The sequence below is a fragment of the Silene latifolia genome, chromosome 5 (assembly GCF_048544455.1).
Source record: "Silene latifolia isolate original U9 population chromosome 5, ASM4854445v1, whole genome shotgun sequence".
Lineage (NCBI taxonomy): Eukaryota > Viridiplantae > Streptophyta > Magnoliopsida > Caryophyllales > Caryophyllaceae > Silene > Silene latifolia.
In genome coordinates this window covers 22,771,012-22,798,086 of record NC_133530.1, presented here as the reverse complement: position 1 = coordinate 22,798,086, position 27,075 = coordinate 22,771,012, and the positions used below count along the sequence as shown (strand labels likewise).

The 27,075-nt window shown below is 38.5% G+C and overlaps 3 protein-coding genes across 6 annotated transcripts; 2 read left to right on the top strand and 1 right to left on the bottom strand.

Moving 5' to 3' along the window:
- Positions 1-352: 352 nt before the first annotated feature.
- LOC141657060 (uncharacterized) lies at positions 353-5,061 on the bottom strand. Of its 4 annotated transcripts, none has more exons than XM_074464171.1 (3): positions 4,332-5,061; positions 2,744-2,872; positions 353-2,224 (listed from the first exon to the last, which is right to left on the bottom strand). In XM_074464171.1, exons 1-3 carry the CDS (start codon positions 4,821-4,823, stop codon positions 656-658), a joined length of 2,190 nt encoding a protein of 729 aa, XP_074320272.1. In that variant the 5' UTR covers positions 4,824-5,061; the 3' UTR covers positions 353-655. The 4 variants fall into 4 exon arrangements, with proteins under 4 accessions (XP_074320272.1, XP_074320274.1, XP_074320271.1 ...); XM_074464173.1 differs by having other exon boundaries at positions 4,272-4,989; XM_074464170.1 differs by having other exon boundaries at positions 353-2,218; positions 4,272-4,986.
- Positions 5,062-12,588: 7,527 nt separating this feature from the next.
- Positions 12,589-13,221, top strand: LOC141655053 (uncharacterized protein At3g50808-like). Its single transcript, XM_074462152.1, has one exon. It carries the CDS (start codon positions 12,589-12,591, stop codon positions 13,219-13,221), a length of 633 nt encoding a protein of 210 aa, XP_074318253.1.
- A 1,259-nt stretch (positions 13,222-14,480) lies between these two features.
- LOC141657059 (mediator of RNA polymerase II transcription subunit 32-like) lies at positions 14,481-16,920 on the top strand. Its single transcript, XM_074464169.1, has 2 exons — positions 14,481-14,660; positions 16,280-16,920. The coding sequence occupies exon 2, from the start codon at positions 16,311-16,313 to the stop codon at positions 16,728-16,730; it is 420 nt and encodes a 139-aa protein (XP_074320270.1). The 5' UTR covers positions 14,481-14,660; positions 16,280-16,310; the 3' UTR covers positions 16,731-16,920.
- The last annotated feature ends 10,155 nt before the right edge of the window (positions 16,921-27,075 follow it).

The following is a 27,075-nucleotide window of genomic DNA, read 5'->3' as shown; positions in this document are numbered from 1 at the left end:
GATCATAAACTGAAGCTATCGGGTATGAACACGATAGACCCGTCATTGGGAAGGCCGGTTCGTGGCTTTCAAAGCACTCTGTCCTATTTGGGTTTTAGATCAGACTCAGTTTTTAAAAACTACAGCTAACAATTTGTTTATTTATAAAGCAAATACAGTTATTGAAAGGGGTGGTTCGCTCTTAAAAACGCTATCATTTTATTTTCTAATCCGAACTGTAAACACCACAATGCTAAGTAACTATGCTCATCATAAACTTCCTTCTTATTCGATTGATCAACTCAAATAAATTTTACTTGAACGTTAATAAGGGTCTAAAATGAGCAATGATCCATAAAATTGCGAACTGTACTTGAATGAAGTGGTAATATACTGTCAATTTCGGAACTGTTTCATGAGTTTCAAATACAGATGATTTTACGATATCTGCTATTCCGACAACACAGTTGAAGTTTGCTTACATCTTATTTCACTTCAAATGTGTGTCGAGGAGTAGATAACAAAATTTCTAGCAGCGAGTACATAAACAACAATTACCCAGTCGACATTGGCAAATCGCGATAATTACCGGAAAGTTATTGATTATTACTCATCTAATAGCTTCTTGAAAGATGGATGGATAACTTACATAAGCTTTCATCATGTTCCCTTGTACTCATATTTTCTGCTTTAAAACTTGCCGGAGTTGGATCTTTTGGCTCTCCATCCTCGCTTCAAGGAGTTTATTCTTTAAGCTGTTCTTCTGCGCTCCACGAGGCCACTCAATGCAACCCTTCATCCCCCTATTGATATTAGGATTCCCAGTCTCGGGCGAGCTCCAACCGACCATATCTAATGAGTCAATTCCGCCTTTACCTGACCCACGATCAGGTGACATCGTAGCCCCATTGGAGGAGACTCTTCCATTAGAAAGCCTTCCCTTCACACCATCAACGGATATTATCTTGCAATTATCTCCATTATTATGGCCTGATCGCCAAAGCCTCGATATTGATTTTACCTTTCTTTGTGGCTTCGAGGGAACTGAGCAAACTTCACTAATCTCGGTAATTGGTGTCTCATCACCAGCCCGCTCTTCCCATTCTGTGCAACTACCAGAAGCATTACTATCCCGACACATCCTATTGACCGACATGAGGCTTCCCTCGGGCGAATAACAAGAACCGCGGTCATCTGCTTGACTGACAGTTTCCCAACCACTCCCATCATCATCCATGTCGCCACTTGGATGGGCATACATATTTGAAAGTCTATGAATGTCTTTTCTTTGGCTGTTAATTTCAGGACTAACAGCTCTTACTTTGGAAGCATGACTTGCATGGCTTGAAGGGCTGTAGTCGTCAACACATGGTTCAATCTCCCTTTCATTAATTTCCGCCATGGCCATTTCTTCAACTACTGCAAATATGTCATCTGGATTCGAAGGTTCATATTTAAACTCTTTGATGTCCTGGACGTTCATCGATTTAGCAGCTCGGTGAAGCAATTCAGCTTCTCTCAGCTCATTGGCATCCAAGGCAACTCCCTTCGACTTAAGAAGATTTTCCAGCTTTTCGACTAGATAGTTCATTTGTGAATACTTTTGATCAAGAGCTACTTTGGCATCAACAAGTTTCATTTGAACACGCTCTTCTCGCCAAACCTCGGCCATTTGTAACATTTTTCTCTCGTCTTCAACCTCCTCTTGAATCTTCATGCACTCCTTTTTAAGAGAATCAACTTCCGCCTTGTCCTCCCCAATTTCTTTGGCAAGCTCATCACAAACTTCCTCGATCAATACCCGTGCCTTTCTCTCTTTCTCATAGTCCTGCATATATCTCTTTGCTGACAACTTTACTTCTGTCAGCTCATTGACCAACTTGGAGTTGACTATTTCTAATCTTTGCCGATTCTTCCTTTCTCTGTTCAAATCACATTTAATATCATCGATTATCGCACGGACTTTTTCATGCTCTCTACTACGCCACGCTGCCCTTTCCTCACTCAGTTTCTTCAAGAAGTGTTCGACTTTCTTCTTTGATGACCGCCTCTCTACTTCTAACTTCTCTATACGTGCCCGAGCCTGCTCAAGCTCTCTTTCGAGAGCAGAGATCACAGCGGCATTTGCTTTTTGGTCAAGTAACTTTGTATTATCCGGGTTTTCATGGGATGGTTTCAAGTCAACAGGATCCCACTTCGTAGCACCCTCCATTGCGTAATTTGCATATTGGAAAGGAGACTGGCGCTAACATAGGAGAACATGAAAATGAATCCCGCCATTAGACATTGTATTGACAAAATGACAGTATGAAAATTCACATCACCACAGAATTCTGTTTGCACAAAGCTTTTTACACACCACGGGTCCAAACTAGACGTGATATATATCTCTCGGTCTCATATTAGACTCTCAAGATCAAATTATTGTGATTTGTGAGACGGATCCATATACAGTAATTCAACTACCCAGTTATTGAATATTAGATTCTGGTGATTAAAACTTTTACACAAAAAATTACTAGATTATCCTCACGACCCAGCCCTCGCCCCTCAGCTTACTCTAGAAGTCCACAACAACTTTCTTCTTTCAACCTTTCTCCATCTGGGTAGGCCTTACCCGAGGCAAATAAAACACGCAATGATGAAACGATGCTAGGATTCTAACAGGGCCATGTACTACATGAGAAGTTATCACAAAAGAAAGAGGAGAGTTTAATTCCAGTCATTTGAAGTTATTTTGAACATTCCAGATAAAGTGACATACCTCACAGAGATACTGATCGATGGGACCGTTAACAGAACAAGGGCTCCTAGGTGGATCCTTAGCCTCAGAACCACATTCTCTACTACGGTGATGACACGATAATTGTTCAACGCCATGGTTAAGCCCTGGCTGCAGCCAGAATCAGATAAAAAGAGTTAATAGTGGATCTAGTGGTGCTACCCAAAGACTTAATGTTGTCTCATACTCTCATAACGTTAACAGAAAAAATACAAATGCTCAAGAAATTACAGATTCACCAAAGTTCACACGAGTACACAACAATCCATGAAATCACGGGAAAACACAATGATCACAAACAGAATTTATTTTCCCAATTTTGAGTTAACATCATAAAAAACTTCACTTTTTGCATCCCAGTGTAGCGAACACACATTACACACATCATCAGAAACACTCCATGATGAGGATGCGTTGACATAAAGGTGTTCTTGACTTTCTTTGTTTCAATTATATTTCGTTGGTTTACCTTATATTGACGGTTTCAGACTTTCAGACAATGATTCATGCTATCAGACCCCAAATCATCATTTCAGAACCCGAAAATATTACGCTCAAGTTAAACCACCCGAATAATGCCACACTTTTTCCACCAAGTAAAAACTTGGATCATATTTACTATATTAACTACAAAGTAATTTGAGCTTCAACATCAAGGCAAGCTACCTTATATTAACGGTTTGAGTTTCAGTCGATGATTCATGTTATCAGATCCCAAATCATTTCAGAACCCAACAATGTTACGCTCAAGTTAAACCACCCGAATAACTCCAGACTTCTTCCATCAAGTAAAAACTCGAATCATGTTTACTATATAACTACTACAAAATAAATTGAGCTTCAAAATCAAGTCAAGCTACTTAATAATTCCAGCATACGCATTCTGATCACGCATTCACGCAGTCTCACTTCTAGACCATCCCCCAATTGACCAATCCCCCATCCCTGCGAATGAAATTTTCGGAGTTTTTAATTAAATATTTCGAATTTTTTTCCTTATGAAATTAGTCGTTCGTCCCCCCAAGTTCAAATCCTGGCTCCGCCACTATTACCAACCATCAAATAATTCTCACAACTTAAATGCAACTACTATCAGCATTAACATCTACAAGCATTATACCATATAGACAGCCCGATTTCTACGTTCCCTATAAAACGGATAGTACAAACATCCTTCAATGCGAATATATCACTGGTCCAATGACAGACATTATGTAGCAACTGTAATGACATTAACTCACACAAACACAAAACACACCCCCAAAATGAACAAAACAAATAATTAACCACTTCAAGTGTGACTTCCATACCATTTGCATATATTCATCTTTATAAAACACGAGCTAGTCTTGCTCAAAACCGTCTTTTATCATTAAATGAACCAGCAAGCATATTAAGTAAGTGACCGTCTCAAGCTTAAAACGGTCTCAAATAAAAATCCGTAAATCAAGAACAACCAAATAATAATACTAGATAAAATTCAATTCAATTTCAATCAATCAAAGCAAACCTTGGAAAAGAGTAAGAGCAAGTTGAGATCTTGTGACTCAAACAAATAATTTAAACACACCTTATACCCTAATCGATCTCCTCCGCCTTCTCCTCCTTCGCCACCGCCTTTGCCGCCGCCTTCTCCACTCTCTCTCCTCCACCGCCGCCGTCTCTCACCACCTTCACCTCCACCACCATTTTCCGCTTCCGCCGCCGCCAAAGCCTCCGTCTGCATCCGCCACAACGCAGCCGCTAATCCCCGCGCCGACACACCACCACCTCCATTTCTCTCTCGCCTCGATTTCCGCAACTTGTCCTCCTCCGCCACATTGTTTGCGGCGGCGGAGGCGGACGCGGTGGAGGTGCTCGCAGTGGTTTTGACGGCGGCGGTTTTGAAGTTCCACTTGAGGAGAGGAGTAACGGGGCCGCCACCACCAGCGGCGGAGGAGCGAGGATGTCGGGAAGAGCGAGGGGTAGTTTTGGTAAGTTTGCGACGAGGGAGGGGTATTTTGGGAAGGAGATCTGAAGGGGTGGGTTTAGTAGTGAGGTCTTTGTTTGAGGTGATCTTCATTGATAGAGGCTGAAGTGGTGGTGGTGGTGGTGGAGGTCCGCCATTGATGAGGGGTAAAGTTGGAAGTTTTTTAATTGGAGTGGAAGAATGATTGTAGCTGAGAGCCTGAGGGGGAAATGAATGAAAGTGGTCAACGGATAGTTTTAATTTTGTGGGAGTAGAATTGAAGAGAAGAGTGCATTGGATTCTGTGGTTTTAATATATGAGACGATGTCGTATGATAGATTGATGGACTCGTATTAGATTAAGTGCCGACTTTTGTGGATTTCATTATTTTTGTGTTTCACAAAATCTCATTGAAGTTGTCACGTATCCGTCACTTTGGAGTGACGGATATCATTTCCTTTCACAAATAACCCAAATAAAGGAGAGAGTATAACACATGGGGTGCCCCCACCTTGTCCCCCTATTCGTTTTGTGAGTGACATTACCCGTCACTTGCTCCGGCCCATCTTCAGCAAGACTAATTGTTTGTGTTTAGGATTAAGATTAGCACTTTATGGAGAAATATTATAAGTAGTTGCTCTTATGTGAGATCGTTATAGAGAAATTTAAATACCCATTTTGTATTTGTCATTTTAATTAGGTTGATCATTTGCTTACTTTTTTATTCATGACAATTTTGTACATTCATTCGAATTTTGGTGTAATTGTCATTTAATGGGAGTAATAGATACGGAGTACAAATGGTTTCATTTACACTGATATCCTATTTAGTCATGATGCCAAAAGTTTAGATAAATAAAAATAGGGGATTATGTTGTTATTATTAGATGAAGTGTTTAATATGGATGATGGTATTTTTTTTTTTTTTTGCAAGCAAGGGAAATTACTTCCTTTCAAACCTTATTGGATCCGCCTAGTCAGAACTATGACGAGTGTCGTTACACCAGAGATCATAAGGAGAGTCCGGCGAGCCCAAACCTCGGGAATACGCGGCAGCACGGAAAGCCGGCACCCCGTTTAACAGACCCAAAGGGCCACCGTGCAATACCTCAGTACTCCCGTCTAGGGCGTCGAACCCGAGACCTCAAGATGAGGTGTTAGTACCTTACGGTACCCCCGGGACACCACTAGACCCAAGCCACTTCGGTTATGGATGATGGTATTGTATATTTGTATCCATAGCTTTTAAACCTTGTTTTTGGTTATAGTAACATTTTGATTGTCAACTTGGCAGCATTGCCTCATGCCATTAAATTTGGTTGATACCGCCTCAATGACATAAGTTATTTTCGGTATAACTCCCAAATCTTAATAACTCAAATTATTCAATCATGAATCCGTATTTGCCAATATGGACTCAAATGCGGTCTTATAATAGCCTATAAAATCTTGATAATTCCATCATAACCTACATTTTGGAGAACATGGACGTACCTCATACAAAAGTCTTTTAGAATTTTTGTGAAACTAGTTAGCGAACGGGTAATTTGATGACGAGAAATACAGGTTTATATGAGTCACCAGTCACCACCTACATATCCCAAATAATTACCCTAAGCTACACATAAAGTAGTGCATTATTAATTACATTTTTAATACTGTAATAACTAATTTCCTATTTATATTTTTTTTTCTACACTACGTATATAATTATGATACTTCGTTCTTTATGTATTTTAACAATAATTATTTATGTTTGAGTCTAAAGAATTGTATTCCATCACTTTTAATAAGAGATATCGTGTGACTTTTTCTTAATGAACCGTTTCTTAAGAAAAATGATCCATTCATCGAAGAAAGAGCAAAGAAATTGAGAAGGGTGCGGTAGAGCACGAGCGGTATGGGAAATGGTGGATTAAATTAGTACACTATTGTTGGTCGTATGCATATGCAATTCTGCATGGCTTAAACGTATATTTGGGAGTTTCTGCTAGTCTCTTCTTGTATTGTGCATCAATACATAAACAATCAAAGAGAGATCTGTACACTATTTTATCTTATTTTTCCACCATTTGTGTTCTTGTATTTTAGCCTGTTTATATAAAGGCATCCGAGGTAGATTCCACGTGCCTCTTGATAATTTTAGTGTGCTTATTATTGATAAGTTGCCAATTGGGTCGGGGGGTCCGGTAATTGGTTTGGACGGGTCATGATCGAGTAGTTATGAATTAGGTTAAATACGAGTTTGCCTTTACTTAAGTTTGTAATAAGGGTTAGATTTGAGCAATAATAAATAAGTTGGCCTTGGTAATTAAACGGTTGGATTCGTGGTTGCTGCGCCTGGCGGGTTATGACTCAAATGAGTTCACGTTTGTGTTAAATACGGGTTTAATTAGTGATGAGTTTGAGAAGTGAGGGTTTTTACGGTTTCAAATTGTGTTAGACTGTTAGAGTCAAATACGAGCGACGGCGGCATATGAAAACGAGGAAATTTTAAGCTTCTTAAGAAACGATATGCTAAAGAAAACCGATGGTAAAACCACTATATGTCTATATATATGGACTAGGAGGAGCATTAAACAACTCGTAGTTTATTTGAAGTTGTTAATGATCACATAATTTAATGTGTTCTTTTGCTAGAAATAAAGTTGAAAGAAAGGGAAAGAAAGAAAAACAAATATAAATCAAATAACTTACACCAAAATTACCGTTATTCATTATATTGTAACTTCGGAAAATACGTGCTTTATAAATAATGATTCCTCATTTCCTCGCGTCTCATTTGAACCACGTATACACATTTGATTAGTCTTTCTTAAAAACAAATATCTCTTTTTATATTTACAACGAACCAAATAACATTTTATTTACATAAATAAGAGTATAGGACAAACTTTTTTTTAATGTCTAAACATTTTCCTTTAGTCTTATCTATATTATTTAATCTGAATTAAATTTAAAACCATTATTCCCGTCCTAAACAAGAATTTAGGATACACATTAGATGCTTTACCTTCTTTGTGTTTCATATTTTATGATCATGGACATTACCATTTTGACACAAATCATTAAATTGTTAAGTGTGTTAACTTATACGGGAGTAGAAACTAGTCGTATGTCCTATAGTACACGCAATATTTTCCAACCCAGTCCGTCTTGCTTAAGACCGCCACTATCCGTCTTAAGCTTAAGACGGATAGTGGCGGTCTGAAACAAGAATTTGTGTTTCCAACAAGTCACATGTGTGCCGGGACACATGAGATATCCCGTGTACAATCCCTCTTTAAAAAGGGAAGAACCTTTATCTGTGATCACAATAATATGCAATCTCTCTATGTTAATTGGTCAATGATCGAAGTATCAAACCGTTTGTTCTATGTAAGACGATTTTACACAAATAAATGTAATGTCAAATGGATCCAAGTATAATGATATTGCTGGGTAAAAGTAGTTATGGAAGAAATCTGTTTTAAACTCAATAAACTTGTGTAAAACCGCTTTATACAAGTATTTATGATGATCAACTTGGCCTCTATTGTTCTAGACTTCTTGTTATTAGAACTCGAAAATTCCGAAAGGCAACGATGAAAGGGTCGTGTATGTATTGATTATTTCGAAATGACGCATTACTAATACCCTTGGATACATTCAAGGAAAACGGTCTGTTTCGAATGTTTTCGGATATTAACAATTACACTCATATACACATTAGAATATAATCATAAGAATCAACATGAAATATGATTATGTAAATATTTTCCTTGAAAAAGTAGAATTTGTAGACTTTTAATCTCTAACGCCGATTGTATTCCAGGGATAGTTGCAAGAGAAATATAAATTTATATCTAAAGAAAAGTCCTGTTAAAAGTGACGAAGAGACAAATTAGACCAAAAAAACGTAAACCTCAAATTTCCTCATAAGAAGATATCCAAACTAATAGGAATAATTATAAAAGTTGAGCATCAATCATCACCTTAAAGTTTTGGTTGAGATGGTTCATCTATCATGGTATCAGAGCCAGCGCGACCATAGGTCGCACACGGTACGGGGGAACATGTGCTCCAACTACTCTTCAAGCCCAATGGGCAGTTGAGTGAGGGGCGTAATAGAAATAATTATAATAGTTGTGCATCAATCATGCTTAAGGTTTTGATTGAGATGGTTCATCTATCACAAATAGGGCTGGATACCGGACCGGACCGGACCAGAACCAGCAAAATTCACGGACCGTGACGATCGGATTACAAAAATTCCGGTCCAGGACGGGACCGTAAAAATTCCGGTCCAAGACCGGACCGGACTGGTTGGTCCGGAATTACCCACTTTTTCAAATTCCGGTCCAGTGGACCGGATCGGACCGGTTGAACCGCAATAAAAATACAATTTTAAGAAAAAAATGAAAATAACCATAATTTTGGGCATTCGGGTCCAAACCGGAAAATAAAGGTCCCAGACCGGAAACCGGAATCTTGAAAAATGGTGGACCGGAGACCGGACCGGAATTTTAGTTCCGGTCCACTTGATTCCGATCCGAACCGGTCTATTTTTCTGGTCTGAACCGGATTATGTCCACCCCTAATCACGAACAAATCTAAAATGACACGAGCCACCAAACACGTCCGACCACATGAATATACAAAACATACCGGAAAACATGGGGCCAATACCGTTGTAATTCAACCACAATATTCCAGCTTGTACAAATGATCTTGCATCGAAGCATTTGGTGTTTGGGCCAAAGTGTTAAGTAGGCACCCGTGGACCGGAGCTAAGGAAGACAGAAATAAATGGATTACATCTAAAAAGCCCACTTGACTTGTACCATTGGGCCTTTGCCATTTTACCGAATTGTCGAACCTGTCTGCTAAAGGTCGTCGACAATTTACTAATTATCGTCGACAATTTTAATGAACTTCTAAAATTACTCCTCCCTCACACTCCCCTTTATATTTTTTCCGTCTTGTTTTGTTTTCGTAAAAAAATTATTAATAATTACTAATAAATCCCGTTCGGGGATAGTTCGTTTTATTTTAATTTTTTAATTTATTGAAACTTATTTTAATTAGCGATTATCGATCCACGCACCCAAAACTAATTTAAGACGGAAATTAATAATTTTTTTTAAAAAAAAAAAATTTGTTGAAAAAGGGTCTGGATGAAGAAATTTTTCGTCCAGACCAAGGTCCGGACAAAGAAATTTTTCGTCCAGACAAAAATATTTTTCGTCCAGACCCAGGTCCAGACGGAAAATATTTTCGTCCGGAAAAAAAAAATTTTAAAAAAAATTAAAAAAAAAAAAATCCGGATGAAAATATTTTTCGTCTGGACCTGGGTCTGGACGAAAAATATTTTTGTCTGGACAAAAATTTTCTTTGTCCAGACCTTGGTCTGGACGAAAATGTTTTTCGTCAGGAATTTTTTTTTTTTTTTTTTTTTTTTTGAAAAAAAAACATTTTCTGACTTAGATTAATTTTTGGTGCGGTAATCGATAATCGCTAAGTTCTCGTTCATGTTGTTAATTACAAATCCCGCTTTTTTTTTTTGAAAACCGTTTTTTTTTTTTGTTTGAAAGATTTTAGTGAGACGTTAGTGAGACGGAAATTGACTTGTGTTTTAGTGAGACGGAAATGGAGTTATGTTATGGAGGGCAAACTTGGAAATTTACATTAATTGTCGACGATAATTAGTAAATTGTCGACGACGTATAGCAGGACCCTTGTCGAATATAGGATTATTTGGGCCAATTCAAGTCTCATTGAGACTTTAAAAATGTAAATCTGACATACTTTTTGATTCGACATCGGTTTTAGAGCTCGCTTGGGATAATATTTTAGGATAATAGAGCCAAATAGTTTGAAAATTGGAGAAACTGATGGTGGTTGAAAATAGAAATGTAAAATAGAATGAAAGAGATAGTAAATTAATAATAGTCCATCAACTAAGGGAGCAATAGTTAATCGTCTTCCCCAAGTAGTGTATTACCTTCCTAGCTACTTCGTACATATGAAGGTTATACTTATAAACCCTCCCTTACATCCTATTTCCACACTTCACGACCAGAACTGATCCCCAAACTTCTCCCATTTCTTCTTGTTTTAGTCTTTATTACTCTGATATTAACTACTCCATCACAAGAACTCTCAAACTTAAAACGTTAAATAGGAAGTATAGATCGACAAAACAAAATATTTAGGAATTTTCAAAACGTTTGTCAGCTCTATTAAAGTGGGGCATCATTTAATTCAATTTATTTTCATCTTAAAACACATATATCTATTTTAAAAGAGATCTAATATTATTTCAAGAGTGGAAAGAGCGATTATATAGAAATTACCACCTTAATTACTCGTCATGTTATATAATTACTTGGACCTCTAGTTACGAGAGGGGATTCAATTGGCCACATAGTGGCTATAGTGAGGTATTGAAACCATTCAAAGTTTTCGACAATTGACATTTTTTATTGTTAAATTTCTTTAAATTAAAATTTTCATGTGTGTAAGATCCCATAAAAAACAAACATAACAAGCAACTACTTCGTAGGTAGATAATTAACACACACATAAAAAAAACAAGCAATTAGATTAACCTTGACCCATACTCTAACAATTGTAACTCCGTAACTTAGTTCAGATGGGTGTTAACGAGCAGAGCCGAGTCCAGTTTGACCTTGCTTGGTTTGTGCTCAATAACCAAAACTTGAACTCGAGCCAATCTCGAGTTTACACGAGCTTGAAAAAAATGTGCTCGTTATAAAGCTTGCGAGCTTTAACGCGAGCGAGCCAAACTCGAGCCCAAATCGAGCCGATATAAAACTGTTTATTTTTTTTATTTTTTTTTCTTTCGATATTTTCAATAATAAGATTTGAAGGTTATATATAAAAATATTTGACAAATCAGCGAGACGTTTGATATGTATGATACAAAAATATAATCATGATAAAATTTTATAAAATATGAGCAATATCTTATGTAATCACACAAGTTCGAGCCGCTTACGAGCTTTTCGGGTCGAGCCAGCATTTGCCTGGCTTGGCTCGTTAAGCTCTCGAATCGAGCCCGAGCTGAACTTTAACCGAGCCGATCTCGAATAGCTCGCGAGCTGTCTCGTCTCATTAACAGCCCTACTCCCATACGTCCTGTTCATTTATTTACTTATTTTATTTATGAGTGTCTCGACTATTTATTTATCTTTTTATATTGAAAATATTTTTCAAAGGTAATGTAACATCTACATAGCATATATGTGCACGTATCACTCAACACCACCTCTAAATTGGCTTTTTTTTTAGTTTATGTTAAAAAGTAAAGGTAAATAAACAAACGTGTGAGACTTAAGAGTATATTGGTACAAGATAGAAGTATACAACATGTCGTGCATGATGCACTAAAATCTAAGGAATGCATTTATGCATGTGATCATCGAATCAAATGACACGGAAATATGAAGATTGATTACAAAGAATGATTTGATAAGTTATGCTCCTAATTATTTTGTTTCTTCTAACTTTGTACCAAAAAAAAACCCGTAATGACAATAATTAATATTATAAATTAGATAGGGGATAAAAAAAATCTATCATAATGATATTATAATTAAAAATCAAAAATGGAAATAAACAAAATCTATCTTTTGAGTTGAAAATATCTAGAGAATCGTATCACAATTTTTTTTTCTTTAAAGTTAACAATAATTATATAATAAATAAATAAATTACCTTGGAAGCCAAGTTTCCTTAAACCACAACAAAACCCTCGTTATAAAAAAACCATATAAATTGTCTAACAGAAACCTATTCTTGTTTACAAATTGTCTGACTCAGACAGACCGTCTTTCAGGAGACTAATTTTTTTACAAAAAAAATCGGAAAAAAAAAAATGACAACCAAAATCCCAGCATGGTTGATGTCAATGATAAATGCCGAGTTCAACACAACACAAAAGCAAAAGGAGGACGAAAAAGGGTATTTTTGTGTGGATTGTGGAGGCGAATCGCTAACAAAAAAAGAGAAGGAAAAACTACATGAAGGGCATAAAGTGTTACAAGCATACAATACGTCTCGAAAATATGGTTACAAACGTGAAGATATTTTGAAATTGAAATTAGGGTCTCGTGTTCTAGATGTTTCTGGAATTCGGCCATTCTCGATTAATAATGGATATGTTTATTTTCCCAAGTCGAGAAGTGATAATGGTACTCATAAGAAGAATATAGGTCGACCCGGGTGTTGCAAAACTTGCGGGTATAGGATTGATACCCATATGTATTGTTCGATTATGTGCAAAGTGGTTATGGAACCGATTATGAACTCGGACGACATTGGTGAAGATTTGGGGAATAAGAAGAAGAAGAGGAAGATGGAATTGCCGGACTTGTTGGATGCGGTTAATGAGAGTATTATTGCTAATGCTAATGCTAATGCTAATGCTAATGCTAATGCTAATAAGGTTAATGTTGGATTTAGGAAGAGGAGTAGAAAGGGTATCCCACATAGAGCTCCATTCTTCTGAGTTGGTAGTTGGTACTTGGTACTAATATTTAACGGTTTTTCTAACGCGTGTCTTATTAATTATGCTGGTAATAATATAAATGACATTTAGTCATTCATTAATAAGGAAAAGTTTTGTAATTAGCACTATTTTAGATCTATATATAAAAGTAAATAATGCAATTTATGTGTCATTCCTTCTTTTCATGCTTGTGTTTTTGTTGTTATGATATGATGGGTTGGTATGAATGATTACGCAGTTAGTTCCTTTTTAAGACGGATATATAAGACACATCTGTTATTTAATTCTATGAAGACAAATATTAAAACGGGTAAAGTATCTTCCCCACCTATGTACATATAAGACATATATATATAAGACATACATATAAGACAAATCTGTTGTACAAAAAAACACATATTAGACGAATCTAATGTTGCTTTTCCCTATGCATTTTGCTTTTGTCTTATCCATTTATACGATTTAACACGTCTTTAAGATTAAGACGAATATGTCCTGTTTAAATAAAAATTTGTGATAGATATGGTATATTCTTGGCTAGAGTCGAACTTCTATCATGAGGGTTGGGCACCGGACCAGAATTGGAATCGACAAAAATCATGGATCGGGACGGACTGGATTACAAAAATTCCGGTTGAAGACCTAACCGAACCGGACCAGTTGGACCAGAATTTGTCGTTACATGCCCACTTTTTCAAATTCCAGTCCAAGCCGGTAACCGGAATATAAAAAATGTTGGACCGGAGGCAAGACCAAAAGTTTCAATTCCGATTTCGGCCCAATAGATTTCGGTCCGGGCTGAATTTTTCTTACCCCTAATAATCATGATTGTTCTATAATACAGTTTTCTTTTTAGGTGGGCGTTGATTGTGTGACTTCAGAGTTAGAAAGTCATTAATCAATTTCAGAGTATCTCATATGTAACCTCCAAAGTATTACCTGTTTTTCTACATTTAATTTCAGTTTATTTTAATTCAGCTCATTCTCATTCAATTCAACTCAAGGCTCTATTCTTTCTGGCTAGATTTGAGCTCGTTGTAGTTCAGCTCAGCTCAATTCAATTCATGTCTACACAAATTAACTCTTGTTTAAGTTGCATTTAGTTTAGTTCAGCTGCATTTAATTCAACTTAATTGATTTATTAAATTGATTCGATTTATTAAATTCGTTTGATTGGTCTGTTATTTTCGACAAAAAAAAAAGGCCTCGGAAACATGAATTTGGAAATAAAATCTAAATTCGGCCCAATTTTTATATTCGACAACCCCAATAATTTCGATGTAAAATCGGACCCAATTCCACCCCAATTCCGACCCGTTACCTGATTACCTCTCCTCATCCTTCAATTTCAATCAACTTTTTCCCTCGTCCTTCAACTTCAATCAATTACAGAATTGGAGCTTGTAATCGATTTTTCTAGAGTTTCATTCACTATCTCGGTAATTAAATTCGATTTTGCTACATTTTTTGTTTGTACTTGTTCTTCTGATTAGTTGAATACGAGTAATTAATTATTACTCCTCTTCGTCTCGTTCATTTGTTTACCTTTGATTGAATTACCGCTTACATAGAATAAAAAAGGTAAATAAATGATTGTGACGGAGTGAGTATTATCATATATTATCGTTGCTGATTGTGTGTTTAATCGGTTTAGATTTCACTTGTTTGCTGATTGAGTAATTACTGTTTGTTAGGGTTTGAGCTCTAGCGCAATAAATACGGAGTAATTGTTAACAAATTAAATTTATCGAGTCGAGAAACAGTGCTTGGGAAGATGATGATGAAAGACTATGCTGCCCATTGATTTAGAGAATTAAATTTAGTCTCTCTAGAAATCGCGGTAGGGAAGATGATGATGGAAGACTATGCTGCTTACTGATTTAGAGAATTAAATTTATCGAGTCTAGATATCGCGGTAGGGATGATGATGATGAAAGACTATGCTGCTTACTGATTTAGAGAATTAAATTTATCGATTCTAGAAGTCGCACTAGGGATTAGGGAGTAGGGAGTAGGGAGGATGATTGTGAAAGACGATGTTGCTCATTGATTTAGAGAAACATGATGAAGTCCTCAATGATTTGAGGTTCTAAAAGACGAAAAATTTCATTCGGTTTTCTTGTATCATGACGATTATTTGAGTTTTCTGTTACTGAGAGCCGCTGTTTCTTAGGTCGTAATTATTTCCATAACAAATGTCATAAGCTAAAGAAAATATAGTATAGGCTTTCTAAAAACAACTACTCCCTTCGTCCAAACATTTGTTTACCTTTGAAAGACGGTGCTATAGTATAGGACACAGGGAAGAAAAAAATTGGATTCACGGAATGCAGTATCTGGTACCTTGTGTTGTGCCATGTCCTTGGCAATTTCTTTAGCTCTCTATTCTGTGAGCCTCTGGGTCGAGTCATGTTAAGCACTGAAGTAACTGGCACAATAGAAGGTACTATTAGCTGTCAACATGATCATTGATAGAAAACTATCAATAATACCTGCTCGATAACATTCCGTAACATGTGAAAAATATATATTGTGAATTTTAATGAGAAAGATGTGTATCCGTTAAAACATGTAAAGAGGGACTTAGCTTAGGCTAGGCTTTCTTGTATATTGACTTTGTTTGGTAGCGATTTATGTTGAAAGTTAATGCGGAATTATGCCATTTCACTTGTTTATGGCAGATTAGGATTCTAGCAATGTACACCAGTGTTGATACTTAAATTGATTTAGTCTACTGTTTTACCTTCTGGAGGAATTTTCTGTGTTGTTGACTGTTATTGGCAGCGTACATCCGACTCCCCCTCCTACCCCGCAATTATCGGGAGCCATGGAGGTACTGGGGTAATTTTATGTTGTGTGTGTTAACTGTTATTGCTATGGAAGTGTGACATATGATGATGACTGATGACATATCTTTTTGGATGTTCTGAGATCTCGTATGAGTTTTAATGAGGATTGGATGTATTTCTTAGATTCTTTCTCTATCTGCAAATTTTCATGTTTATCTTTGATTATTCTCTCTTTTTCTGTTACCGATTGATGTTTAATATTATTTCAGCTGGGACTGAAAATAGCTCAGGATTGTGGTAATGGACAGCAATGTCGATGCACTAAGTAACGCATATCAGGATTTTATTGTTGCTGCTGCCGGCGTTCTAGAAGCTAAAGAAGCATCAGGAAGTCAGAAAACAGCATTGACCGATGCTGCCCTTGAGAACTTCAAGCAGCGATGGGAGTTATTTAGGGTGGCATGCGATCAAGCCGAGGAATTTGTCGAGTCAGTGAAGCAGAGAATTGGGTCAGAGTGTTTGGTGGACGAGGCCACTGGGTCAATGTCCGGCCAGCCTGTTCCTGGCCTCCCGCCAATTAGTGCTGTGAGATTAGAGCAAATGAGCAAAGCAGTGAGATGGCTTGTTATTGAGTTGCAGCAGGGCTCCGGGTCTGGGGCATCGAATGCAATCTCTTCTGCTCCCTTTGATGCCAGGTTTCAAGAGGATGCAACGCAATAGGTATGCAGAACGAGCATAGCTTCAAAGAGAAAGAGATGAAGAGTTACTGAATCCAATCATAGAAATCTTAAATAGATCTGGTGCCTGCATTTCTGCTTTGTGTTGTGTTTTGTTGGATATGTGAAAGATGCCGCCTAGCCCGTCGGAGATTGTTTTGTTGCCATTTTTTATTGATGTCACCTTGCTCATCTAGGTCTTCATTTTGTAACATCCCTTGGTCATTTGGAATATGGGTCGGCCGGAAGCTGGTTAGAAAATAGGTCAAATTAACTCCATGTTGCCTATTTTCACCGTTTTAAAGTAAAAAAAAATAGATGGACCCGATCCGACGGTTGATCAGAAAGATGGGTCTCGCTTGGTAGAGAAAGAAAAAATATGAATTAATAAGTATTAATTTTATTTTAATGCATACAATTTGTCATGTATTAAAAATCTTTAAAATAAAAGTAAAAGTTAGAAGCACTAAATTGATGTTTCTACTTCTGGCTCAAAATTGATTGTTTGACCTATCTTTTGCTTATTCAGTAGAAAAACACTTTAAAAACCGGCCCAAACAGCATCTAAATCGTTAACAAAAATTATACAGTGGTTAAATCACTTTCATATATTATGATTATAAAAGTAAAAGTACTATTTAACATTAAGTAAAATATGTTTATAAAAGTACTATTTAACTATTTAACAACTTTCATATATTATGATACACAAATTCTCATTTGTGACGGAGGTATTCGTCGCAAACTTGTGACGGGTACCGTTTCTTCTCACAAAATGTCCATTGAGAGGTGAGCGGGAAGCACATGGGGGTCCCCCACCTTGTCACATCTCCCTTTTTGTGAGAAATCACAAGTTTCTGACGGGATTAGCCCGTCATAAGCAAGACTAGCTGATTATGATTAGGGATGGCAGTCTCACCTTTACCCTGTGGATATCCATCCACCCGAAATTAAATGGGTGGGATATAGATGACGAATTTTTTTTGAATTTAGGGCAGGATATGGATATGGGTGAATTTAGGGTGGGATATGGATTATTGTCTCTCACCCGCTTAACCACCCTGTGGATATCCGAAATTAATATTTATAATTAATTTTTTATTAAGTTAATAATTATTTAGGTCATTAGTGATTTCCCTTCAAAAGTATATTTTTTTATCAGATAATTTTAATATCATACTGTTATTTAGGAAAAGTAAAACTTGTGTTTATGTGGATATTGACATATTGTTATTTTTACTAATCTTTTGTTAGTTTAATCAATAATATAATGCGTTCGTGGTTTCTTTACAGTTGATGTGGCGTATTTGTATGGTCACTTGCTTTGCAAAGACACTTTGTTGCTGGATATATACTGGGTTGCTATTTAGTAACACATATTGTTACTTGAATTATGTATGTCTTTTAATTTTATCGCCACAATTTTTTTAAGATATATTATTTTTAAAATTTTATTTTAAAATTTTATAAATTGTGAAAATATCCAACGGGTACCCGCTTCACCCCGTGGATATGGGTGGATGAAAAAATATTAAGGCCCTGTTTGGTAATCAGCGGATTGATATTAGCAGAAGCAGATTGGTCAAGCAAATTATAAATGACAGATTGGATTAACAGGTTTGACTAGTATATTTCAATTAGCAGATTTAGTAGAAGTGTTTGGTAATTAGCAGATTTTGGTTAATAGAATGTTGTATCTATGTGTAGATTGTTGACGGATTCATATTTCACAATCTACTAATGTGAATATGTTGGGTAGAGCAGCATATTGAAAAATAGTAGATTGAGCTCCAATCTACTCTTTCAATATGGCATTTACCAAACACTCAAAATAGTAGATTGGTGAGTCAAACATGCTAAAAGCCTTGAATATGCTGAAAATTTTTCAATCCGCCGTTTACCAAATACCCCCTAAATGGATGAGGGTGGGATATGGATGACCATAAATTAAATGGATATGGATATGGCTCCACCCCATCCATATCCCACCCATTGCCATCCCTAATTATGATAATATATGTTTATAAAAGTACCATTTAACATTAAGTAATCTTAGAAGTCCCTAGATAACCAAAATTCAATTCCAACTAGTAAAAATAATCGGAAAAAATAACGAATTGAGAAGACAAATCAGGGAAAACCTATCCAAAATAACCGACTTAATAACAAACCCGTTAATACCCCAACCCGACGACGAACAGACCCAACAACGACTAATATTAAACCGAACTAAAAACGACTTTCTCAAATGTATGCAAAATTGATAAACATGTGATAAAGTACCTTATATGATAGCTACGTCCACAAGGGACAAGGAAATATTTCACTATGTAGGGAGAGAATTACAGATTACAAAAGACGAGCTCTCAAACTTGTCTCACCAAATTTTTTACCTTTCTCTCTTAATTAACCTAAAGAAAAATACTTGTGTACTCCGGGAGTACGGTACTCCTTACACTCAAAAGCAATTCACAAAATAGAATATTTTAATAGCTTGAGTGTAAGGAGTACCGTACTCCCGGAGTACACAAGAATTTTTGTAACCTAAAATATAGTCGAGTCTTTATATAATATTATTCCACCCAAAATTATATACCTAAACTAATTAGGAAATTAATAAATAAATATACCAAGAAAACAAATCAGGAAATCCTCGAAAGTTAAAGACCAATCTTAAGGAAATTAATTACTAACCTTCCTAAATAAAGCACCAATCAAATTATAATGCACAACCATGAATGATTCATAGTTTCATACGTACAATACCCATGAAGCAATTCCAAGGTCAGAAATATGTGCGACCTGCATAGATAAACAACGGACTCCATGTAGCTGCTCTTCTTCCTCCGTCTTTGCTTTTATTCCTTAGAGCATCCGCAAAGGTGAGGCTCCCCATATTTTCTCTTTCATTTTCTTATTCGTCCACCTCATTTTCCACTAACTTTTCCATTTACCCTCCCCAATTCATATATACATCTATGCAACAATGGGGTTCCCCAACACGAGTGGGGATCCTCTGTCCCATTTGGTGTCCCAACGTGTGTGCCACTCCAATCACCATCTAACACATCAACAAAGTAATATAATTATTGCAATATTTTATTTTGCAACAAGTGATGTGTCAAAAGTGGGACAGACGATTCTTATTTTCCCCAACACACACCCAAATATATGGGAACCTCCCCAAAAGAACACAAATTATCCTTCTTATTTTTTTGGGGACCTCCTCTATAAATGGTGAAACTTCTAATTAAGGAAACACAAAATCTCATTTGTGACGGCACATATCCGTCACTCTTGAGTGACGGATACTATTTTACCTCATAAAGTACCCACTTTTTCTCTCTCTGCAACACTATTTATGTGGTCCCCTTTCTCCACTAACTCATTTTGTTACCATTTTAACTCACAAAATATCCGTCACGAATGGTGATCCGTCACAAAGGAGACCCATTGTTAAGGAAAAGTGTGTGCAATAATGAGGCTCCTCATTTGAGGAGAGAGAGGACATATGAGGAGGCACCTCCCCACCTTTGTGGATGCTCTTTTATTTTTCTCCATCTTTTAATCTCACTCTCATATACCCAAATCAAAAATAACTTGGACGAGTTATATTCTAACATATGCTACTGCTATATCCCATAAAATTCAAAACAAACCAATATTAATCCCAAATATACAAAAATAAAATTAAAATAATTCAAAAATATAAAATAATACTTTTGAGCTGACAAGTTTGACTCGACTAAACCTCGTTTTCCATTCTAAGGCTCTGTTTAGCAAAACTACCTGAAAAAGGTAGTTGAAATCTGAAAAGGTAGCTGAAAACTGAAAAGCTAACCGAAACCTGAAAAGGTAACTGATAAGGTAGCTGAAAATTAGGAGCTGATAATGTAACTAATTATATAAAAATGTGTTTGGCAAACTAGCTGAAAAAGTAGCTGATTTTGATAAAATGACGTAAAAGGATATGAAAATTATTTAATATTATAGAATAAATGGTGCAAAATGGAAAATAAGTCATTTCAGGTACCTAATTTCTCAAATGCTACCCAAGGTAGCAGCATTTCATTTCAGGTACCTTATTTGACCAAATAAGTTACTTGCCAAACACTTGCAAAAAAAATTAGGTAGCTGAAATTTTGGTCAACTGTAATACTACGGATTTTCTTTAGTGACTACTCGACCGAGGAGAGTCTACTCGGCCGAGTAGTGCTGTGGTTGCAGGTTGTTTTGATTCTGCCGAGGAATACTCGGCCGAGTATAGTGAATACTCGACCGAGTAGAGGATACTCGGCCGAGTATACACTTTACTCGACCGAGTATCCGGTCTGGCGAAGCGTATTTTGACGGTTTGATTGGGAAATGATTAGGGTTATTTTTATATCCCGCGTCAGTTTCTAAAACATTATTTCAAACATCATCATTTTGACGATTACCCTAATCACTTCCTAATCATTCCCTAGCATCGTGGTGTGTGCAATCTTCGTAATTCTTGCGTATAATTCCTCATTCTACTGTTGGTAAGTTCTATTTCTATGTTGTTTGTATTCTTTGGGGTTACTGTATACATACATGGAATTGGGAATACGAGGGAATTGTGCAATATTTAATTGTGTATGTGATTATTGTATAGGAGAAGACTTCGTAGAGGAGCCTTTCTGATTGTCCGTGTTTCGTGCTACTGTTGATTGCTAAGGTAGGGTTTTCCCTACTCAGTTTACTGCTCATTGTTAAGACATGTTTGTTGTGTAACTATTGTTATCTGTTGATCATCGGAGTATGGGTGTTGTTGTGATGGTGTTGGTGTGAAGGTGTTATGACGGTTGTGATGTCGTGTGATTGTGATTGTGGTGGAGTCACTTGCGGGAGTGACTTCACACTCTAGCTTAGTTCGCCCTCCGTGGAACCCGCCACGGAAGGGGATGTGCACATTAAGGGACAGGGATTGTTAGTCGCTCGTTGAGGAGCTGGACTAGGTGGGATCGGTTGCGGTCACCCACTGGCGGCGAGGATTACCTGTTGCGATGGGTAATCTGGCAGGGCTACACACTTCGGTGTGTAGTCGGTTACTGTGTGAGCACGTAAGATTGGGGTTGGAAGATGATTAGCTGGTTACCCTATTGTTTGTCTTATATTGATTGAGTAATACTGACCCCGTTGTTGTTTGTGGAATCTGCGGTGATCCATTCGAAGATGGTGAGCAGGCTTGACAGGTATTGCTAGTGATGAGCTTGGGGCAGTCATGGGAGTGTTGTCATCACCAGTCATAGCATCACCGTCCGAGTCTTAGATCTAATTTCATTAGTTGTCAGACATTAGAGTTGTATTTGTTGAATCAGTTTTTGGATTTGGTTGATGTAAACTTTTATACTTTACAGTACTTTAATAAATATGCTCAGTTCAGACGCTTTTGATATGTACTAACCTCGGGCAACCGAGATGGTAACACACTTTCATGGTAGGGTGGTCCTGGTAAGGCATCTTGGTATGTGGGGGTGTTACAAAGTGATATCAGAGCCGAAGATTCCGGCACCTAAACAAATGAATCTAATGAACTTAGGGAGTCTAAATAAAATGAACCCGGGGAGAGTTGTTTGGAGCTACCGCAAAAACTCGGGAGACGTCCCGGAGTCGCAAATTGGCCCTCATTAACTCGAGCCGGTAACATGGGAAGTGTGATGAGAGTTGAGTCTTGTATGTACATGTATTTGGAGATGCATGTTGATAATAGTTGATGGTTGAAAGTGTGTGTGAAAATTTGTAAGTTTGGTGATTGGAGAAATGGTGGAGGTGACGGGTTTGTGAATTTTTGGTGTATTGGATTTAGCATGTGCATGATTTGTATGATGGTATGATTATAACATGGCATTCATTTCCTGTTGATATATGTTTGTTGAGGGAACATGAAGCATAATAGGGGACCTTTTACTGTTTAAACCCGTCTATGGTATGGCTCGGCCGAGCAGGGCAGGTACTCGACCGAGTAGGGAGTACTCGGCCGAGTAACCAAGCACTCGACCGAGTGTTGTTTGGCAGTGAGTAGCAAGAGCTACTGTACGTGTTTACTCGACCGAGTATATGGGTGTACTTGACCGAGTAGTGACAACTCGGCCGAGCATTGTTTTTACTCGACCGAGTATGGTTTCTGGGTTTTGACGTTGGCTATTGGAGTCGATTACTCGACCGAGTATCTGGGATACTCGACCGAGTAGTCGTTACTCGACCGAGTATGGTCGTATACTCGGCCGAGTGTCCCTTTGGCGGAAGGTTGTTACATTTTGAGTCGTAGGCTTTTGTGCTTACGTTTCCTTGTTTCTTATCAGCTCAAAATGCCGCCCAAAAGGACCCCCGCTCAGATCCAAGCTTCGGAGATGACTCTTGATGAGGTTGCTCGCATGATTGAGAACCAAGAGGCTCTCCTTGAAGCTCTCAAAAATGTGGGAAAGGGGAATGAGAAGTCGATGGATGCTACGCAGCTCAGCATCATCATTGCTCGTTTCAATCCTCCCACATATGAAGGGGTAGGTGAACCAAAGCTACTAGAGAAGTGGCACCGTGAGATAGAGGCTCTCATGGAAATGGTTAAGTGCCCCGAAGACATGATCGTTGAGCAGGTAGTATACTACCTAAGAGGTGAAGCTGCAGTTTGGTGGCAAAATGTTAAGGAAGATGCTAGAGCTTTCTACCAGGCTGAGGGGGCTATCCTTTTGTCCGGGTTGAAGAGTGCTATGAGAGAGCAGTTTGTGCCGGAACATATCCGACACAAGATGAGATCCGACTTTGATTCCTTCACCATGACTGAGGAGATGATAATCACTAACTACTATCATCGGTTCATGGAGTTATCTCGTTATGTTGAGGACATGCAGCTAGGACAGAGGGGTTTGGCTCTCCGATTTGAGAGGGGTTTATCTGCCAAGATCGTGAGTCGTATGCCACCGGGGGTTGCTACACGACCTCAAGGAAGTGTACCTGAGAGCGGGTCTAGCTGAGAGAATGGTAGATCTCTCAAGAGAGATCGATGAGAGGACTGCTGTTGAAAAGAGGAAGGCTGACAGTGGAAAAGAGGAAGGCTGATCGTGGAAGCAACAGTCAGTCGACCAACAAGAAAGGGAACTTCAATCATGCAAAGGCTTTTTCTGGTGGAGCCGGTTTCTCGGGGGGATCACGTGGTTGGGGAAAGAATGGAGGTCGGAGTGCAAGTGACAACTCTAACCTTACATGCTTCAACTGTGGTGGTGTAGGCCACAGGAGACGGTAATGTACGAGTTACAAACCCGGCACTAGCTCAGGAGCTCGGCCAGGGAATTTCTCTCAGGGGTCAACTCAGAGTTTTGCTAGTAACCGACCGGGAGGTTCATGGGGCAACAGAGGTGGACAGGGCAACCAGGGCAGTTATAATCGCAGTGGTGGTGGATCATATCAGCGCCAGAACAACAACACCACCCAAGATTCCGCAGCTAAGCCAAGTACCTCCAATGTTTCGGTTCAAGGCGGGGGACAGAAAAACAGCGGGAAGCTTTTCATGATGGACAAACAGGAAGCACATGATGATGCTCATGTAGTTACCGGTACCTTTCTTGTTCATAGTGTACCATCTTTTGTTTTGTTTGATTCAGGGGCTACACACTCTTTTGTGTCTAAGAGTCATGTCATGTCTATGGGTTTGGGAAAGTTTGAGGTTATAAAAGACGATGTGTTCATACCTTCAGGGGAGTCTGTGTCGTGTCTCAAGTTGTATAAGGGTGTGTCCATGGTGGTTGGAGGGGTAGACTTACCGGTAGATTTGTTAGAATTTCCTATGGATGGGTTTGAGGTGATTGTCGGGATGGATTGGCTGGGTAAGTATGATGCCAGGATAGATTGTCGGCAAAAGAGGGTGTCCTTAAAGGGTCCTAAGGGTGTTAGGGTGTCTTATAGAGGGTTTGTGGTAAAACCTAAGTGTAAGTTCATAGCTGTGATGACTTTAAAGTCATGTTTGAGGAAGATGTGCCCCTTGATTCTCTGTCATGTGAGAGATCACCGAGTAGAGCCGCCGACAGCTTCCGATATATCTATGGTGAGAGAGTTTGAAGATGTCTTTCCTGAGGAGATACCAAGTTTGCCTCCCAAGAGGGATGTTGACTTCAGCGTGGAGCTTAAACAGGGAACAGGTCCGATATCCAAAGCACCTTACCGTATGGCACCTAAAGAGTTAGCAGAGTTGAAAAAGCAGATACATGAGTTGCTAAGCAAGTGTTATATCAGGCCTAGTGTGTCACCATGGGGAGCAATTCTTTTTGTAAAGAAGAAAGATGGGAGTATGAGACTGTGCATTGATTACTGAGAGCTAAATCGTGTCACAGTGAAGAACAAGTATCCTTTGCCTAGGATTGATGACTTGTTTGATCAGCTAAGTGGAGCAGGTGTGTTTTCCAAGATTGATCTGAGGTCGGGCTATCACCAGCTGAGGATAGCAGATGAGGATATTCCTAAGACGGCGTTCCGATCTCGATATGGTCATTATGAGTACGTGGTGATGCCTTTTGGATTGACCAATGCACCAGCAGCTTTCATGGATTTGATGAACCGGATCTTTACACCGTTCTTGGATAGGTTTGTGGTTGTTTTCATCGACGATATCTTAGTCTATTCTAAGACTAAAGAAGAACATGAGGAACACTTGAGGATAATCTTCCAGACTCTGAGAGAGAATCAACTTTATGCCAAGCTATCTAAGTGCGAGTTCTGGTTAGAGGAGATGGCTTTTCTGGGCCATGTGATATCTAAGATGGGGGTATATGTGGATCCTAGTAAGATTGAGGCCGTAACCAAGTGGGAATTGCCGAAGAATGTTGCTGAGATTAGGAGTTTCTTAGGCCTTGCTGGTTACTACAGGAGATTTGTGAAAGATTTCTCTACCATAGCACGGCCTACGACATCTTTGATGAGGAAAGAGGTCAGGTTTGTTTGGGATGAGAGTTGTGAGACGGCGTTTCAGACCTTAAAGGAACGCTTGACCACAGCCCCTATCCTAGCCTTGCCAGAGGGATGTGAGAACTTTGAGGTTTATACCGATGCTTCAAAGAATGGTCTTGGTTGTAATTTGATGCAGGAAGGGAAAGTCATAGCTTATGCTTCGAGGCAGCTGAAGCAATATGAGGAGAACTACCCTACTCATGATCTGGAGCTGGGTGCAGTTGTTTTCGCTCTTAAGATTTGGAGGCACTACCTTTATGGAGCGACCTTTAAGGTGTTTTCTGATCATAAGAGCTTAAAATATATCTACACTCAGAAGGAGCTTAACATGCTACAGAGACGTTGGATGGAGCTTATCGGAGACTATGATATGGAGATCATCTATCACGAGGGTAAGGCTAATGTTGTTGAGAGATGCTCGAGTAGGAAGAGCGTTCGTTCGCTATGTCTTTGCCATGTCCTTCTTTGAAGTTGAGGGATGAGGTGTCTAGGATGGGAATCTTTATGTTAAGGAAGGGAGATACCATCGGGGATTTGACGATCGAGCCAGAGTTGTATGAGAACATCAAGAGTAAACAAGAGCTTGATCCTAAGATCCAGGAGTGCAAGTCAAGAGTAGAGAGTGGGACGGTTTCCAGGTTTTCTATCCATACAGATGGGAGTGTCCGTTTTGATGGGAGATGGTGTGTTCCTGAGGATGCAGAGTTGAGGAGAGTGATCTTGACGGAGGCTCATTGTACTCCTTATTCAGTTCACCCGGGTGGTGACAAGCTTTACAAGGATCTTAAGAAGACTTTCTGGTGGCCAAACATGAAGAAAGATGTAGCTGAGTTCGTGGCCAGATGTTTGACATATCAAAGGGTCAAGGGTGAAAAAAGGAGACCACAAGGTAAGATACAATCCTTGGAGGTACCTGAGTGGAAGTGGGAGTCAATCTCTATGGACTTCATTGTGGGGTTGCCTAGGTCACAACAAGGTAATAACATGATCTGGGTGATTGTTGATCGGTTAACCAAGTCAGCTCATTTTATTCCTATGAAAGATACTTGGTCTAAGATGCAGCTGGCATTGGGTTACAGGAGGCATGTGGTTCGGTTGCATGGTATACCCAAGGATATCGTTTCTGATCGTGATGCGCGGTTCATATCCAAGTTTTGGCAAGAATTGCAGGAGTTGATGGGTACAACCTTGAAGAGGAGTACAGCTTTTCATCCGGCAACTGATGGTCAGACTGAACGAACCATCAAGACCTTAGAGAAGATGTTGAGGGCATGTGTCATGGAGTTTGGGGGCAGCTGGGAAGACAGGCTTGACCTGATCGAGTTTTCTTATAACAACAGTTATCATACGAGTATCGGGATGGCACCTTTTGAGGCTTTGTATGGCCG